At 35.0% G+C, this 15375-nt stretch overlaps 2 protein-coding genes across 3 annotated transcripts; one reads left to right on the forward strand and one right to left on the reverse strand.

Annotated features, from left to right (window-relative positions):
- Positions 1-5072: 5072 nt before the first annotated feature.
- On the reverse strand, positions 5073-6610 carry LOC109158299. 2 transcript variants are annotated; one of them, XM_019306220.1, is made up of 3 exons: positions 6385-6610; positions 5411-5798; positions 5073-5343 (listed from the first exon to the last, which is right to left on the reverse strand). In XM_019306220.1, the coding sequence occupies exons 2-3, from the start codon at positions 5754-5756 to the stop codon at positions 5339-5341; spliced, it is 351 nt and encodes a 116-aa protein (XP_019161765.1). In that variant the 5' UTR covers positions 5757-5798; positions 6385-6610; the 3' UTR covers positions 5073-5338. The 2 variants fall into 2 exon arrangements, with proteins under 2 accessions (XP_019161765.1, XP_019161764.1); XM_019306219.1 differs by having other exon boundaries at positions 5411-5795; positions 6385-6609.
- Positions 6611-9333: 2723 nt separating this feature from the next.
- LOC109158298 (RHOMBOID-like protein 1) lies at positions 9334-12600 on the forward strand. Its single transcript, XM_019306218.1, has 6 exons — positions 9334-9883; positions 10649-10812; positions 11171-11334; positions 11428-11687; positions 11890-12016; positions 12309-12600. Exons 1-6 carry the CDS (start codon positions 9552-9554, stop codon positions 12432-12434), a joined length of 1173 nt encoding a protein of 390 aa, XP_019161763.1. The 5' UTR covers positions 9334-9551; the 3' UTR covers positions 12435-12600.
- Positions 12601-15375: the final 2775 nt, after the last annotated feature.

The raw sequence follows: 15375 nt of genomic DNA on the forward strand, positions 1-15375 counted from the left end.
AAAAACACTCAGTTAATAATATTCAAGTCATACAAAGACTTTTGTAATTTAATGATACACGTTGTGATTTTCACTTTTCCTCATTTCAAAACGTGTTGAATCCATCAGGGATTTACAAATAAATATTAGCGTGCAATGATCAATAAGTTGCAGTCATGACGTTCATCAATTGCATATCTAGATTTACAATTTACTGCCAATGATGTTAATTAGCGGAACGTAATGTCATATGTTGTGGGGGAGTACATTTGATTAAAGATCAATTCAGGATCTCTGTGTGAACCCTTAAGCTGTCAGTCTCGCTTTATATAATACCACCATATTGTTTGTATTTCTCTTTCGTACAAACACTCATTTGTAACCTACAGGGTTAACATTAAATGGTGTACGTGTTATAAAGAGAATACAATTTTAGCAAGCTGAACTGTACATGTCTTAATTTCTCTTTTATACATTAAAAAAAAAAAAAAAAAAAAAAAAAAAAAAAAAAAAAAAAAAAAAAAAAAAACAGGGCACTACTGGTGCCTAACTCTGGATCTAGATTTTCATATATTTAGAGCAATTTATAAGGCAATTGTGTTGTCGACAACTATAACATTTTTCATAAATTTCTCCCATAAAATAATAGCGATTCCTAATTCAACCAGACTCAAGCTATTTTCCAAAGATATTTTTATCTGGTCGTTCTGCATCCCAGTATTATGATTTTGGGTGCACCTATATATAATTTTACTGGGTTTTTCGCCTTCTGGATGAATGCCTTCAAGACATACTCTAAGTGATTTCAAGAGTGACAAAAATTTTCTACTAGATTTAGCTTTCCGCGGATTCTTGTCTTTTATACTGACATGTCTTCACACTTCTGGAGTCATGGAGCATTGGTAGATACATACGGTCCAAGTTGGGGAAGATATGTGGGACCTAGTCACTCTTTTTATCAGTATATATATTGACATATTAGCTATCTTCTGAACTTCTAGTTCAGTTTACATCTTCTGAACTTCTAGTTCAGTCTACCTAGTACGTGAATTTAAATATTGAATATTTTATATATTCATCAATCATCAATAGAATTTCTCGACATTCTATTAAATTTGAGCTTTAATCTCCCCCTAATGCCGTGAAATGATCTTCATAAAGTGTGCAGTTAGCCTACCTAATTATATATTGTAAAACGACTGCACACTGTGAACAAAACGGATATGGAAATGTTTGATTTTATACCACGTACTAGGTGTTATGGGGAATAATTATGTTATCCAGTAGGTCAGATTGTGATAACAACAATAGCATATAAAATTGATGTCCCAACAAGAAAATATATAATTTAATAATTTTCTTCTACAAAATATGCTTGATATAATAGGCATTTGAAGAAATCTGACTCACCAAAAAATATATATATATATATATATATATATATATATATATATATATATATATATATATATATATATATATATATATTATTCCAAGGCGACCCACTAGCTCATCTGATACTATAATTTCATTTGGGTCTTTAAAGTCTTTAAAAATGTATCGCAACATATGAAGTACCCAAAACATATATGCAATCATCTAAGAGTAACATATATAATCAGATATGAAATCATACATATCAAATGATATTATATAAGGGTACACAACAATCGTAGCGAAGCTGGGAAGCTTGTCAAAGAGATCTTCAAGATCTCCCAAAAATCCATATCCTCAACTTTCCATTAGTTTCACTCACTAGTTTGGGAATTGCTTCGTGCAAATTCACATGATATAATTCACTCTCTCATTTGCTTCGGACAAATTGATATGAAATAATTCATTCCCTCGTTTTCTTCGAGCAAACTGATATGATATCATTTGCTTCTATCTTTCAAACTAATAACATCTAAATCAATCATATCATGTATGGCATAAGTCAATGATCATTCTTATAAAGGGGTATAGTATTCCACTCCTTAAATAGCACAAAATTGCACTAAGTCATATTCGAAGAGGGATTTGACATTTTGGCATCTTAAATTTAGTCAAAAGAAGATTGTCATAATTTGTTGATAATAGCAATCCTTCCGGGATTGATATAGGATTTATGGAACAAATAATAATTTAACTTTGAATTAGAACCCAGTCAATTGCATACGAGAGTCATGATGACATGCATGAGAACAAATTTGAGTAAATAAGCATGCAAATTAAGAGAAGTAACTCTGAGAAGTAAACTTCCCGAATAGTAAATTTCGAATAGTTAATCCGAATAGTAAAATCAGCAAAGTAAAATCACTTTGTCCTCATAATAATTTGCATCCAAAAATAACTTTGCGCTAAAAAACACTTTTGGATTATATGTACTTCTCGGCCATGCAATAACTTTTCGAATATTGCGGTCATGAATTAACTTTTCAGATGCTTCAGGCATAAACTAACTTCTCGGATGCTTCAAGCATGCTTCAAACATGAGCTAACTTCTCGTGTGCTTCATGCTTCAGGCATGAGCTAACTTTTTTAGCCATGAATATATTTTCATGCATTGTTCAAAACATTATCATGACATCGATTGTTTATCAGTTCATATCATAATTTATCGCAATATTTGCTTTAGGCAAATTAGCTAGAATCATCAAGATGAGGTTCATTATTCTTCGACGACCAAATCCTTTGATGTGCGGCACGTAGGAGCCAATGCCCTTCACACCCACATTGATAACAAACATGCTTCTAGCTAGAATTTTGCATCGATGAGTTTGATCGTCCTTGATTATTTTGACCACTTTGCTTCTTATTTTGAGCTCGAAACTCATACCACCTCAGGTATAACCTCGAAAGCAACCCCTTATAAAGTTCCTTGACTATGCAACATTATGTGTTTTAGGCACCAGTACAGAACCAACTAGACTGTCTAGACATGCATTATAATTCTTCATCAACAAATGGTTGTGCTTCTTAGCCACAAGGAGTGCTAAAATCATCTTAGAATGCTTCTCATAATTTGTTGCCATGTACTGCTGTTGGGGTACAAGGTTACTCGCATGAAAAGTAAACAGAGTATTTTCAAATAAGTATTTCTCTGAGACTTCTTGTTTGCAGAGTTTTAATTGTGAGACTATTTTAAGCAGAGCTAAATTATAGTTAGTTACTGACTTTTAATATTAAAATTTGAGATTAAGCTAATCAAATTGTTCCTAAGGAAGGACAATAGATGACTACTGGTCGAAATGGTCCTTCAGGGACTTCCATAATGTAATGGAGACTTTTTCAATCAAATACTCATTTTTAAGATCGTGGTTCAAGTGGTGACGTATAAAAATGAGAGCTTGTGCCTTTTGGGCATCGGTGCTCTATGACTTAGCAACAAAAGCTTGGCTCAATTCTTTCGATGCCAAATATATTTCAAAAATATCTAGAACCCAAGTTAAATAATTGCTTCCTTCATAAGCGATCTCAATAAATTCGCATTTGGCATTGGAAGACATGATCTACAAGATCATCATTTCATGCAACTTTAAGAAGCAATGTGTGACAACATTGGAAAAAAAAAAAAACACTACTTTGAATACATGTTCAAACAATGGATGAAGAAACATCTTCACATAAATATGTTGTTAGGAATAAATTGTAATAGATTTTGATATGTCAAATTGTAATTTGTAGAACTCCCAATTTTATTTGGTTTAAGTTTAGTTGAGTCTTAGACTATGAACGGGAAATTATTAAAAAGAAAAAAAAAAAAACAGAAGAGGAAGATGTATGCATATGATATGTATATTATGAACTTTACCCGAAAGCCAAATATTCAAGAAGGCTTCCCTGGAGAAAATTCGAAGAAGAAGAAGAGACGTGATTTAAAGCTTGCATGAAATTGCCTTGGAGATCAATAATCTGTGGAAAGAAAGAAGTATATGAAAGAAGATTGGAGATGTTACCAAAGGACTTTATGGATGGAATGGAAGATTGTTGAAATGTTAAACTAAAGGTTATAGGTTCAAATTTCATCACCCACATATATAATTATTAAACTAGGTGAGTGCCAATATGAGTTGCAACAATGGGTTAGAATATTTTCTGACACAATGCTAGAAGATAAGAGATTTGAGACTATCTTTTTCTAACGGGTACATTCTCCAACAGAGCATACGAATAACAGAGTGCTATACACGAGATATTCAAAAGTGAAAAAAAAAAAAACACTAAGAGATATAGAGCTCACAAGAAAATATTCAAGAGTGTTAAAATCTTCATCAAATAATAACTCATTGTCATTGGTTATTAAATTTGCTATAGATGCATTTATACGACTGATTAATTTTGTACCCGTTTGCCAATACAACTTGATCAAACCGATCATGCCATTGTTTAAGGGTATACTTTAAATCTTTAAGCCATAAAGTGACTTAATTAATTTAAAAACTTTATGCTCTTGACCTTTAATCACGAAACCTTTTGGTTGCTTCATGTAAACCTTTTCCTCCAATTCACTATTTAAAAATGCAGTATTAACATCCATTTGGTTAATTACAAGATTGTGTATTGCAAAAATAGCAATTAACAATTTAATTGTAGCAATAGCATAAGTGTCAAAGAAATCAATTCCTTCTTTTTTGCTTAAAGACTTGTGCTACAAGTTTGGCTTTAAACTTGTCAATTGTACCATCAAGGTTTATTTTATTTTTAAACAACCATGTGACGGATTAATTAAAATTACATATTATTCCCCATTATTGAATATATCTCATCAGTAATTGCCTTCCATAACGCAACATTCTGAAACTTCATTACTTCTTCAAAAGTTAAATAAAATCATTTGATTCTATGACATAAAACCTGTAGGCTTTGCTATGTTCAACATATCCAATAAAAATGCAGTCAATACCACGTCTATGTGAACTAATTTAAGCAACATGGAATTCCTTATAACACTAGGAAAATGATTCCTAATAATTTTATTCAACATGCATGTCTTGCATTTTTGCACATTTAAATCAAAAGACGAAATTAAACCATCTTTAACCATATCATATAACCGTTTATAATTCACGTAACATAAACGATAATGCCATAAAGAAGATGAGCACGCCATATAAACGAAACAAACAAATTTATTTATATTTAATTTGAACATACTATTACACATTAAACCTTTGTCTAACAAATACAACAACTGGATAAAATAAATCTATCCGTTTCAAATACTAATTTGAAGCCAGTTCAACATATCCAGTGCCTTTGACTTTCACCATAGAATCATTTCTCATGTACAAGCTTGAACCATCTTTCAATTCTTTATAAAGATGCCACATCCTTGCAAACATTTCTTGTTGCCCCGGTGTCTAGCCACCATGAATCATCATTCTGCATTACAAAAAATTCAGAGATCATAGCAATGAAATTTTCCGTGAAACAAGATTAAGAATCTCACCTTGCTTCTCTTGACCACTCTCATGACCATGATCACCATTCCATTGGCTTTGAATTCGTGCCTTCTTTTCCTTCCTCTTTTCCTTCCAAATTTTGCAGTCCTTTTTTAAATGTGGACCGCTACATATCCAACAGAAATCTTTTGTGTTCTCCTTTGGCTTCTTTTTAAATTTAGAAGATTTGGTGACTTGACCTAACTTTCCTTTTCCTTTATTGTTTTCACTCGATTTGCCTTCATCAACAGAACCGGGAGCCACGGAGCCTTTGACACTTCCTGCACTTGCACTTTCACTTTCCTGCAATTTGATTCCTTCCTCAACTTGAACGTCGGTGCCCAACTGTTCCATGGTAAGTTCTTCCTTTTTATGCTTTAAGAAACATTCAACCTTCTTCCATGAAAGTGGCAACTTGTCAGTGATACAGGCAATGGCACTTAGGGATGAGCAAACAGTCATGAGTTACATAACTGACCAAAAAACCGATATGAAAATTTTGACCATCATAACTGATCGAAACCGACCCAAATATATATGCTATAATTGACTGAAAAACCTACCGTCAGTCGGTAATATCGGTTACAGAACAACTAAATGATTAACAAACACACTACACACTGCTAAATACCAAATTGCCAATTGCCAATTGCCAAAAGTGCCAAATTACCAATTTCAAACCCAAAGCTTCAGACATGATGACATTTACCAATAATAAGGAAGAAATAATTAATTTTTAAACAATTAATCAATTATAGTAGTTGAAGGGCTGAACACTTGAACACTTTTTTTCTCGAAAGCAACACTTGAACACTTAATTAAGCATACAATGAACAAACATACTGTAATGGCAGCATAAGAGATAACGAGAAGAGATTGCCGGCCCATTCATAGATGAAGATGAAGATACAAATACAAAGATGGTGAGGACTGAGGTCGGGAACAGCAAATGTAAAGAAACAACCTCATGTATTGTTGTTACCTTTAGGTTCTTCAGAAAACCAGAGGATGTGAGGACTGAGGTCGGTCCTCGCGGAGAGCGTCGGTGGAATCTGAGGAGTGACCGGAAGTGTCGCCACTGCAGAAGTTCCGGGCGTCGGGCGTCGTCTGTGGCTCTGTTGATTGGTCGAATGGAGAACCCAAGCTGCCGTCCGCCGAGAGAATGACTGAATTAGGGATTCCAAGGGAAATAGGGATTAGGATTTAGGGCTTCGGATATTTGGATGGTATTGTGGATTAGTATTTAGGGCTTTGGATATTTGGATGGTATGGGCTATTAAGCATTGGGCCATTGGTAGAATGAAGTCACTCTATTGGTCCATTGTATATGTATATATATATATATATATATATATATATATATATATACAATGGCCCAATGCCATTGTATATATATATACGGTGTTTGATAACCGATATATATATATATATATCGGTTATCAAACACCGTATATATATATACAATGGCATTGGGCCATTGTATATATATATATATATATATATATATATATATATATATATATATATATATATATATATATATATCGGTTATCAAACACCGAACTAGGGATAAAAACGGGGCGGGGCGGGACAATCCTCGTCCCCGAAATAGGTCCGGTCCCCATTCTCCAACCCCACCTCGTTCTCCGACAGGGATGGGGAATTATTTGTTATTCTCGTCCCCGCGGGGAGTTTTCGGGAACAGAGAATCTCCATCCCGTTTTTTGAATGATGTCAATGAGAAAAATACTATATTATGATATTATCAAAAATTTTAATTGTTAAGCCTTGAATCCTTAAACAAAGTCTAAAATACATAAATTAAAAAAAATTAAAATATCCAAACTAAAGTCCTACAAATATCCAAACTTCCAAACATAGATACACAATCATAAAATGTTCAAATATTACTAATTACTAATTTGCTTGTTCGCTAGATACATAATCAATGTTCAAAATACATTGATTAATATTAATATTATATTATGGTGAAACGCTAGTTCGCTACTGCTGGGGCGAATATGTTTTGATTAATATTACACACACACACATTTACATATATAATACGGGGAATCGGGGACGGGGATGGGGATCGGGGACGGGGTCAGGGTCGGGGCGGGGAATGCCCTCCCCGTCCCCGGCGGGGATGGGAAATTATCTCCATCCCCCCGCTCCCGTTCTCCGAAAAAATTCTCCAAACTCGCCCCCGTCTTGGCGGGAATCAGATTATCCCGTCGGGTGCGGGTCGAATTGATATACCTACATTGAACGAAATCGAAAACTAATAAATTGTCCACCAACAGACCTTTTAACATTTTCTTTGCTGTTTATATTGTTGAACTTCGATTGTGGCAGCAGATCATGTTATTGACCTCTATTAAATTTTCTTTTATAAAATGTCATCGGCGGGCTTTAAATAACATGTATCAGCAGACTTTAAATAACATGCATCAACAGACTTATATATTGTAAACTTTTATCTATGATGTCGAGTTAAATCTATTTTACAAAAGTTGGGTTATAGTGTGGTTATTGATACCTGTTGCGTAAGTAGAGTCTCAAATGTGGTTCTTTAAGTTAATTTCTCTTTAGTTCAACGTGTGTACTTTTGAGAAAATGATCTTAAATCATTATTTTGAAAAAAATCTCTTGTTTAAGTGTGAGTGGTGCTTGTAGAGTCTCACTCACTCTCTTATGTTGAAAAATGTTCTCGTTATTTGGTCAATATTGACTCAAAGTATTTTGAAAACACTTTTGAAAATGTTCTTTCTAAGTCCTTGTCTAAATGTTTCCTAAACTGGGGTCTATCCGAGTTTCAAAATCTATTTACAAAATATAAACTATGTTTAAAACTAAAAATGTACCTATTTTACAGGGCAGAGTAAATCTTACTTAGCATTTTTATGCTAACTTTATTGCTTTGTGTTTTCCAAATCTTGTTGCTTTCAGGATTGGAGTTTGAGGCTAGCGTGAGAGCACGTTGTAGAGGCGTAGTACCTCGTAGATGGTAATAGATCGATTATAAATATTTGATTGTATAGAAATGTTGTATAATGTGTGGTATTGTAGATTAGTTTTTGGACTTTATAATAATGTTGAAGTTAAATAGAACTCTCTAGTCTGAGCGTTTGGGCTTAGTTGGTAGCCCAAACGTGGCGGTAGCATTCCATGTGTTTCAAATGTTATTTTCGCTTCCGCATTTGAATTATCATCTTCAATAAATAAAATGCCTTTTTATTAAATATTCCAGTTTTAAAATTGAGGGTGTTGTAGAAGATCTTCTAACAAGGCATGTATTAAGCATTTCAAGAATACTAGGCTAAAGAAATGATGGAGCAAGTAATATGCGACGTGAGTTCAATGGTCTTAGAACTTTGATTATGAATGAGAATCCAAGTGCTCTTTATGTTCATTGTTTTGCTCATCAACTACAACTAGCACTTGTAGGTGTTGCAAAGAAAAATGATGATGTTAGAGATTTTTTTTTTTTTTTATCACTGTATCACAATTGTGCAATATTGTATGTGCTTCATGTAAGCGCAGAGATAGTTTACGAGACAAACAATTAAAGATGTTGATTGATTCAATTTCTACTGACACAATTGAAACAAGAAGCGGTAGTCTCCAACACCGTACGTTCAGAACTAACCCAAATATTATTAACATCTTAGGCATGAAACGTCATAAAAAAATTCTAACCTGATACTAGATGAAAACGTATATTTTATATATCATAAAACTGAACATAATACAATACTAGAGTCATAGGAGATGCTCTAATGCAAGAGAATAAGTAACAGTGCAATAGTTTGTTCAAAAATAAAGAAAGTAACATTGCAATAGAGGGAAATTTTATTTAAAGAAAAAAAAAAAAAGGTACATTGATAAAAGAAAGAAAGAGAAAAATAAAAAAGGGGAAATTGAATAAAAGAGCAAAAGTGAAAGGAGAAAAAGGAAAAGGAAGACGAGAGTAAAAACTCCGAAATCATAGTGAAGTGTGATGTAAGTTTGGTTTGCCTACCGTCGCCGGCAAAACGTCGAATGATTCTTTCACCACTACCGCCGCCACCACCACCACCTATGCCTATTCCTTGACAATCACCCACTCTTTTCTTTCTTCCTTCGCACCCATTCTTCTTCAGAGCTCAGATGATGGCGGGAAGAGACCCGGCGCCGCCGCAGCATCATCATGAAATACTAATCCGGGTCAACTCACGGCGGGGCGGCAACACAATCCACCCGCTGGAGCCGGAAGCGCCGCCTGTCCCCATCGATTACAGTGACAACAATATCAAGCATTTCAAGAAATGGTTCTCCTGGTTGGTTCCCTGTTTTGTTGTAGCCAACGTTGTCGTGTTCGTGATCACAATGTTCCTGAACAACTGCCCCAAGAACTCGGTCTCTTGCCTTGCTCGTTTCCTCGGGAGATTCTCCTTTCAGCCCTTCTCGGAAAATCCTCTCCTTGGACCTTCTTCCAATACGTAAGCGTCTCGCGTTCTCTGTATATTGTTCAAAGTACTAAACTTTTTCAGTTTTGATCTCAAATCTCGAAATTAATCGGAAGCATATGGAATGAAACAAATTGCCCAAGGTTTTACATAGCTGAATCCAACTGTATAGGGTGAGCTTGAATGGACTAAACTTATGGTGTTGATTGCAAAACTGAACTGACTAATATTTAGCCCTGCCTCTCTTTATCATCTCTTGGTTGATTAAAAAGGTATAATTATCTTTGCTGAACTGGTTTTTTTTTGGATGAAGAGGAAACCAAAACCCTTTCGAGTGTGAGTAAACCAGCCCTAGGTTATCCATAGACCAGCCTAGGTTATCCATAGCTAATCGGCTCAAATCAAGAGGGCAAAGATTCAAATTCATGACCTTATGGTTACAATTGTGGGTCTCTTGTCATCTTGGCTAGGATTACCCGTGGTGAACTGGATTTGTGGGTATGATAGATAGAGCATTTTATTGATTGGATTCATAATCCGAGTATGAGGTAGTGGCTAACTCACTTCTTTTATCTATGTCTTTGTGTATTGTTTAAAAAGGAATATAGCTATTGAACTAGAACACCATGCATTATTGTTTATTGCCGCCTCCCGTTGTAACTTCTTGGAACCGATTATTTCCTTCTCTAGCTATCTCTTGGACAAGTGATTTTGATATCAATGCTAAGTTCACACATTATATGCAGTTGAACACTAATGAATTCTTAAGAAGCTATAAGTATTTTTCTTTTTGTTTAGGCTAGAGAAGATGGGCGCTCTAGATGTGAGCAAGGTGGTTGAGGAACGTCAGGTGTGGCGCCTTATCACTTGCATTTGGTTGCACGGTGGAGTTTTCCACTTACTGGCCAACATGTTGAGTCTTTTCATTATTGGTATTCGGCTGGAGCAAGAATTTGGGTTTGGTATGTGAGAATACTACACTACAGGATCATGCTTGTATTTGGTCCTCATGCTCATTTCTTTCATGATTGCCTTAATTCACCATGCCAATTCTCTCTCCCGGTGTTGGGACTCAAACCCGTGACTTGGCTCTGATACCAGGTGTTAAGATCAAGCACTCACCATTACGTCAACAGCTATAGTTCGTAGCAAATGCACAACTTTATTTTCTTATAGACTGCCATCACATTTTCGAGAGGCAGGGTGCTAGACTTGACCTTTCACTGCCTCCGCCTAACAGTTCCCCTAGCCACCAATTGATGGACTTGGCTCTTTAGTGGCCTCCACCCAACACTTACATACAGTTGCAATATTTTGTAGTACGCATTGGAGTTCTTTACCTCATCTCTGGGCTTGGAGGAAGTTTGTTATCGGCTCTTTTTATCAAGTCGAGTATATCAGTTGGTGCATCTGGCGCCCTTTTTGGACTGCTGGGGGGCATGCTGTCCGAGCTGTTGATTAATTGGAGCATATATGTGAACAAGGTACTATTACTACCCAAGTAAGGAAGTTTGCTACTAATGTTTTCAGTGTTAAAAGCCTTAAGTTTGTATCGCTTTTCTTCCCTGCTTCTCCAGATTGCTGTTTTGGTGACCCTGGTGGTCATCATTGTTATCAATCTAGCAATGGGGCTTCTCCCGCATGTGGACAACTTTGCTCATATTGGAGGGTTTCTCTCCGGTTTTTTCCTCGGTTTTGTGTTTCTAATCCGCCCCCATTTTGGTTGGGTTAGCCAGAGATACGCCCCTACTGCATATTCATCATCAAGACCTATACCTAAATTCAAGGCATATCAATTGGTTCTCTGGGTTTCCTCCATTATCCTTCTCATTATAGGGTATGCCTCTCAACTCCACTTGTTTTCTAGGCCAACATCCAATCCAAGTTTGTGCTTTAATGAAGAAAGAGCCAAGCAAAATCATGATTCCATAGACAAAAAGTCTTCTATTGCCAATATTGAGGATTCTATATCTCATTTTCTGTTTGGGATTTCCATCTTATTGCTCTTTGATTATAGAATTTTGCATTGGTATTTATAGCTTCACGACTGGCCTTGTTATGCTTCTCCGTGGAGTAGACTTGAACGAGAAATGCTCTTGGTGCCATTACTTGAGTTGTGTTCCTACTCCAAGGTGGAGCTGCAATAGAGAGCCCGTTTCATGTCTGGTACGTACTCTTTTTTGTTCTTTGAAAATCGAACATGAACTTGAGCATGCAAATAAGGCTTCTAATGTAGAATGCGAAAGGTCCACATTGAAAATATATGAGAGAACATATGGGTTTATAAGGCTATGGGTTATTAAGGTAATACTCAGTCTAGTCGATGACTAAATTGGATATTAGCTCTTAATTGATTGGATTCATTTTTTTAGTATGGTTTGACCCATGTGCATTATAATCCAGTTGAGGTATATATTTGGTGTTATGAACATGAACACGACTGAGTTTATTGATGCAGTCGGAGCAAAACGGCGAGAAGCTTAGGTTATCATGCTCAAACAGCAGTAAAAGCAGAACATATGAGCTGCCAAATGCAAGTGCATCTCAGATTCAAGGGCTATGCAGTCAGCTGTGCAGGAGATGATTATAAATTTTATGGGTGAATGTCACAAATTGCTTCTTGTGTTAGATAGGCTTAGAGAGTAGAGGTTAGTATCATCCCAAAACTGTACCCTGCTTTTACATCTTCTCATCTGTAAATTCATTCATTGAGGAGGAGGATCGAAAAGAGGCAAACAATAACCTAAGAACTTATCGTGCATTGCTGAAGAAGTCCGCATGTTCTCACGTTAAGAGATGTTTTCACCTGAATATATATATATATATATATATATATATATATATATATATAGGGATGAGATCTAATGCGAAGAATCTCGCAGGTGCAAACATGCGGTGAGATTTGAATCGTTGATCAAATCTAGATCAATGGTTCAGATCAATGAAAAAAGAAAAAAAACGCGTCCCGGAAGGAAGAAGCAAGTATAAAATGGCGCACATTAAGTGTTACAAAGACGCACCTTAAGTGTTAAAATGACGCACCTTAAGTGTTATAAAGACGTACCTTAAGTGTTAAAATGACGCACCTTAAGTCTTAATATCGCGCATCTTCAATTTTTAAAATGGCGCACTTAAGTGTTATAAAGACACACTTTAAGTAGTAATATCATGTACCTTAAGTTTTAAAATAGAGCACCTTACACTTATGCACTTTAAGTGTATAACAGACGTACTTTAAATGTTAAAAGGACACACTTTAAACATTGAAACAACGCATCTTAAACTTTAAAATGATGCACTTTAAGTTTCAACAAATAACGTTTCTTAATTTTTCAAGTGTATAGCTGATGCACAATAAGTATTAAAATGATGCACCTTAAGTATTTAACACGATTCAACTTAAACACAAAATACGCACCTTAAGTTTGAACAATACGCAAAATGATCAAATTGTTATTACGTTTTTTTTTTTTTTTTTTTAAATTCGTGTTCACCCTGGATGTTGATTTTGACAAAATTAATGACTATCATCTCACGACATGTTTCACCTGAACACACAGACTATATATGATTTCCTCTTCCACTAAAAAGTCAACTAGCAGTGAGCAAACTCCCATTACAAAAACTCCACACCACTCCTATTATTGATACACTACTATATGCAATGAATGGATTACTCCACACCATTAACACTTTGCCCCTCATCTATATTATTACAGGCTCAAATCCATATCTCTTTTTCTTTCATTCCCACCATCCAATGGTCACAATGAGCATATATATCTAGCATATGACAATTTATTCCTAATGATGTCATTGCTACTCTTTATTCTCCCCTCCTCTCTATTTCACTAATTTGTTTCTTGGCCATTATTAAAGATCCCCACATTGACAAGCTACAATGATTGAAAAATTCCATGCTCCTTTAATTAATTAAACATTGTTTTTAGTTCCTTGTAGCTAGACTTCACATATATAAATGTAACACCAAGAGAGTAAATTATTTAAGGGAGAAACTAATTTACACACAATCCTATCCTAATTAGATTAGAGAACTAGAATCCTCTAAGACAATTGCTTCAAGTCATTTGGCAAGTGATACATTCTCTATACAAGGCAAAATACGAATATTAAATTAGAATTTTGTACTTTGATCACGCTTAATCTCACTTGACTACTATACCTTGATACAATCCTAATTATATTATAGAAAGAAGCTAATTAAGGTTAAGAGATAAAATTTTCTCTTTTTTCATTAATTTTTTTTATTAAGTTAGATATCAAATTTTACAAGTGTTAAGGATTCAACTACCTAATCCTTATATGGCAATTAGCATCTCTCCTAAATAAATTTAGTCACCTATTCTAATTATATAATCACATGAATTTGATAAGACAATGGACTAGCAATATCATATCATCTCTTAGCTTTAAACTCCACTCACATCATCTCTCTCCATAGTCAATACAATATATACAAACTTGATCTATAACTTGTAAACTTTATATCACTATGTACATGTACAACCAACAAAACAAAGTGAAATTTGACACATAGACAATAGAATAACACCATCATTGATAAAACAGTTAACCTAATAATACCACTACTCTCTAGTCTAATTTTCTCTCTAGATTTTTTTGAGTGCACCCAGGATTTTCACCGTCGAACACAGTGATTAAACCCCTCGCTGAATTGTAGGTACCTCTTTGGGTGAGACAGCTGACCTAAAGATTTAAGGCTGCTCCATAACCAAAACGAATGATTAAACCCTTGATTTTTGGTACAGTTAAGGATGAATGAAAATTATCTCTCTAGATGTTGATTCATGTATTCGTTAGATGTTGAATGTTTTTCCTTATGAGTTTCTTATTAGTTATTGAAAAGATTTTTATGAATTTACACATAGATCTTAACATTCCCACCCATATTTGCAAGTTACACAATGCTCTTTATAGCCTTAAGTAGGCAACAGAAGCTTGATTTGCCACATTCGATCAGCTTCTTTTCAAATGGGCTCAAAAAGTTTGGACTCGTGTATACTCAGACAAGCTAAGATTTTTTTCTATATATATATAGATCTCAATTCAAATGCGGTTGTGTCTTAACATACGGTCAGTGCGGTCGCATCATTAGTTATATAAAAACGCACCATTATTGTTAGAAAAACGCACAATAATGAAATGCACTAATACACCACAAAACGCACTACACACCCAAAAAATGCACTATACCTCCACACACCTAATTGTGCATTTTCATACACTGCGTGGTGCGTTTATGCATATCTAATGGTGTGTTTTGTGGTGATGCGTACCTAATGGTGCTTTTTTGGTGCATTAATACAGTTTTTTTGTTGTGCATTTCCTAACACTTTTGGTGCGTATTTGCATAACTAATTGTGCGTCCGCACTGACCGCACGTTAAGGTTTGACCCACTGAAACTTGGCCATATATATATATATATATATAAAATTAAGTTTCTGTGCGGTTGTGCGGTGATTAATGTGCGTGAGTTTTGTAC

Source organism: Ipomoea nil, unplaced genomic scaffold, assembly GCF_001879475.1.
Source record: "Ipomoea nil cultivar Tokyo-kokei standard unplaced genomic scaffold, Asagao_1.1 scaffold2805, whole genome shotgun sequence".
Classification (NCBI taxonomy): Eukaryota; Viridiplantae; Streptophyta; class Magnoliopsida; order Solanales; family Convolvulaceae; genus Ipomoea; species Ipomoea nil.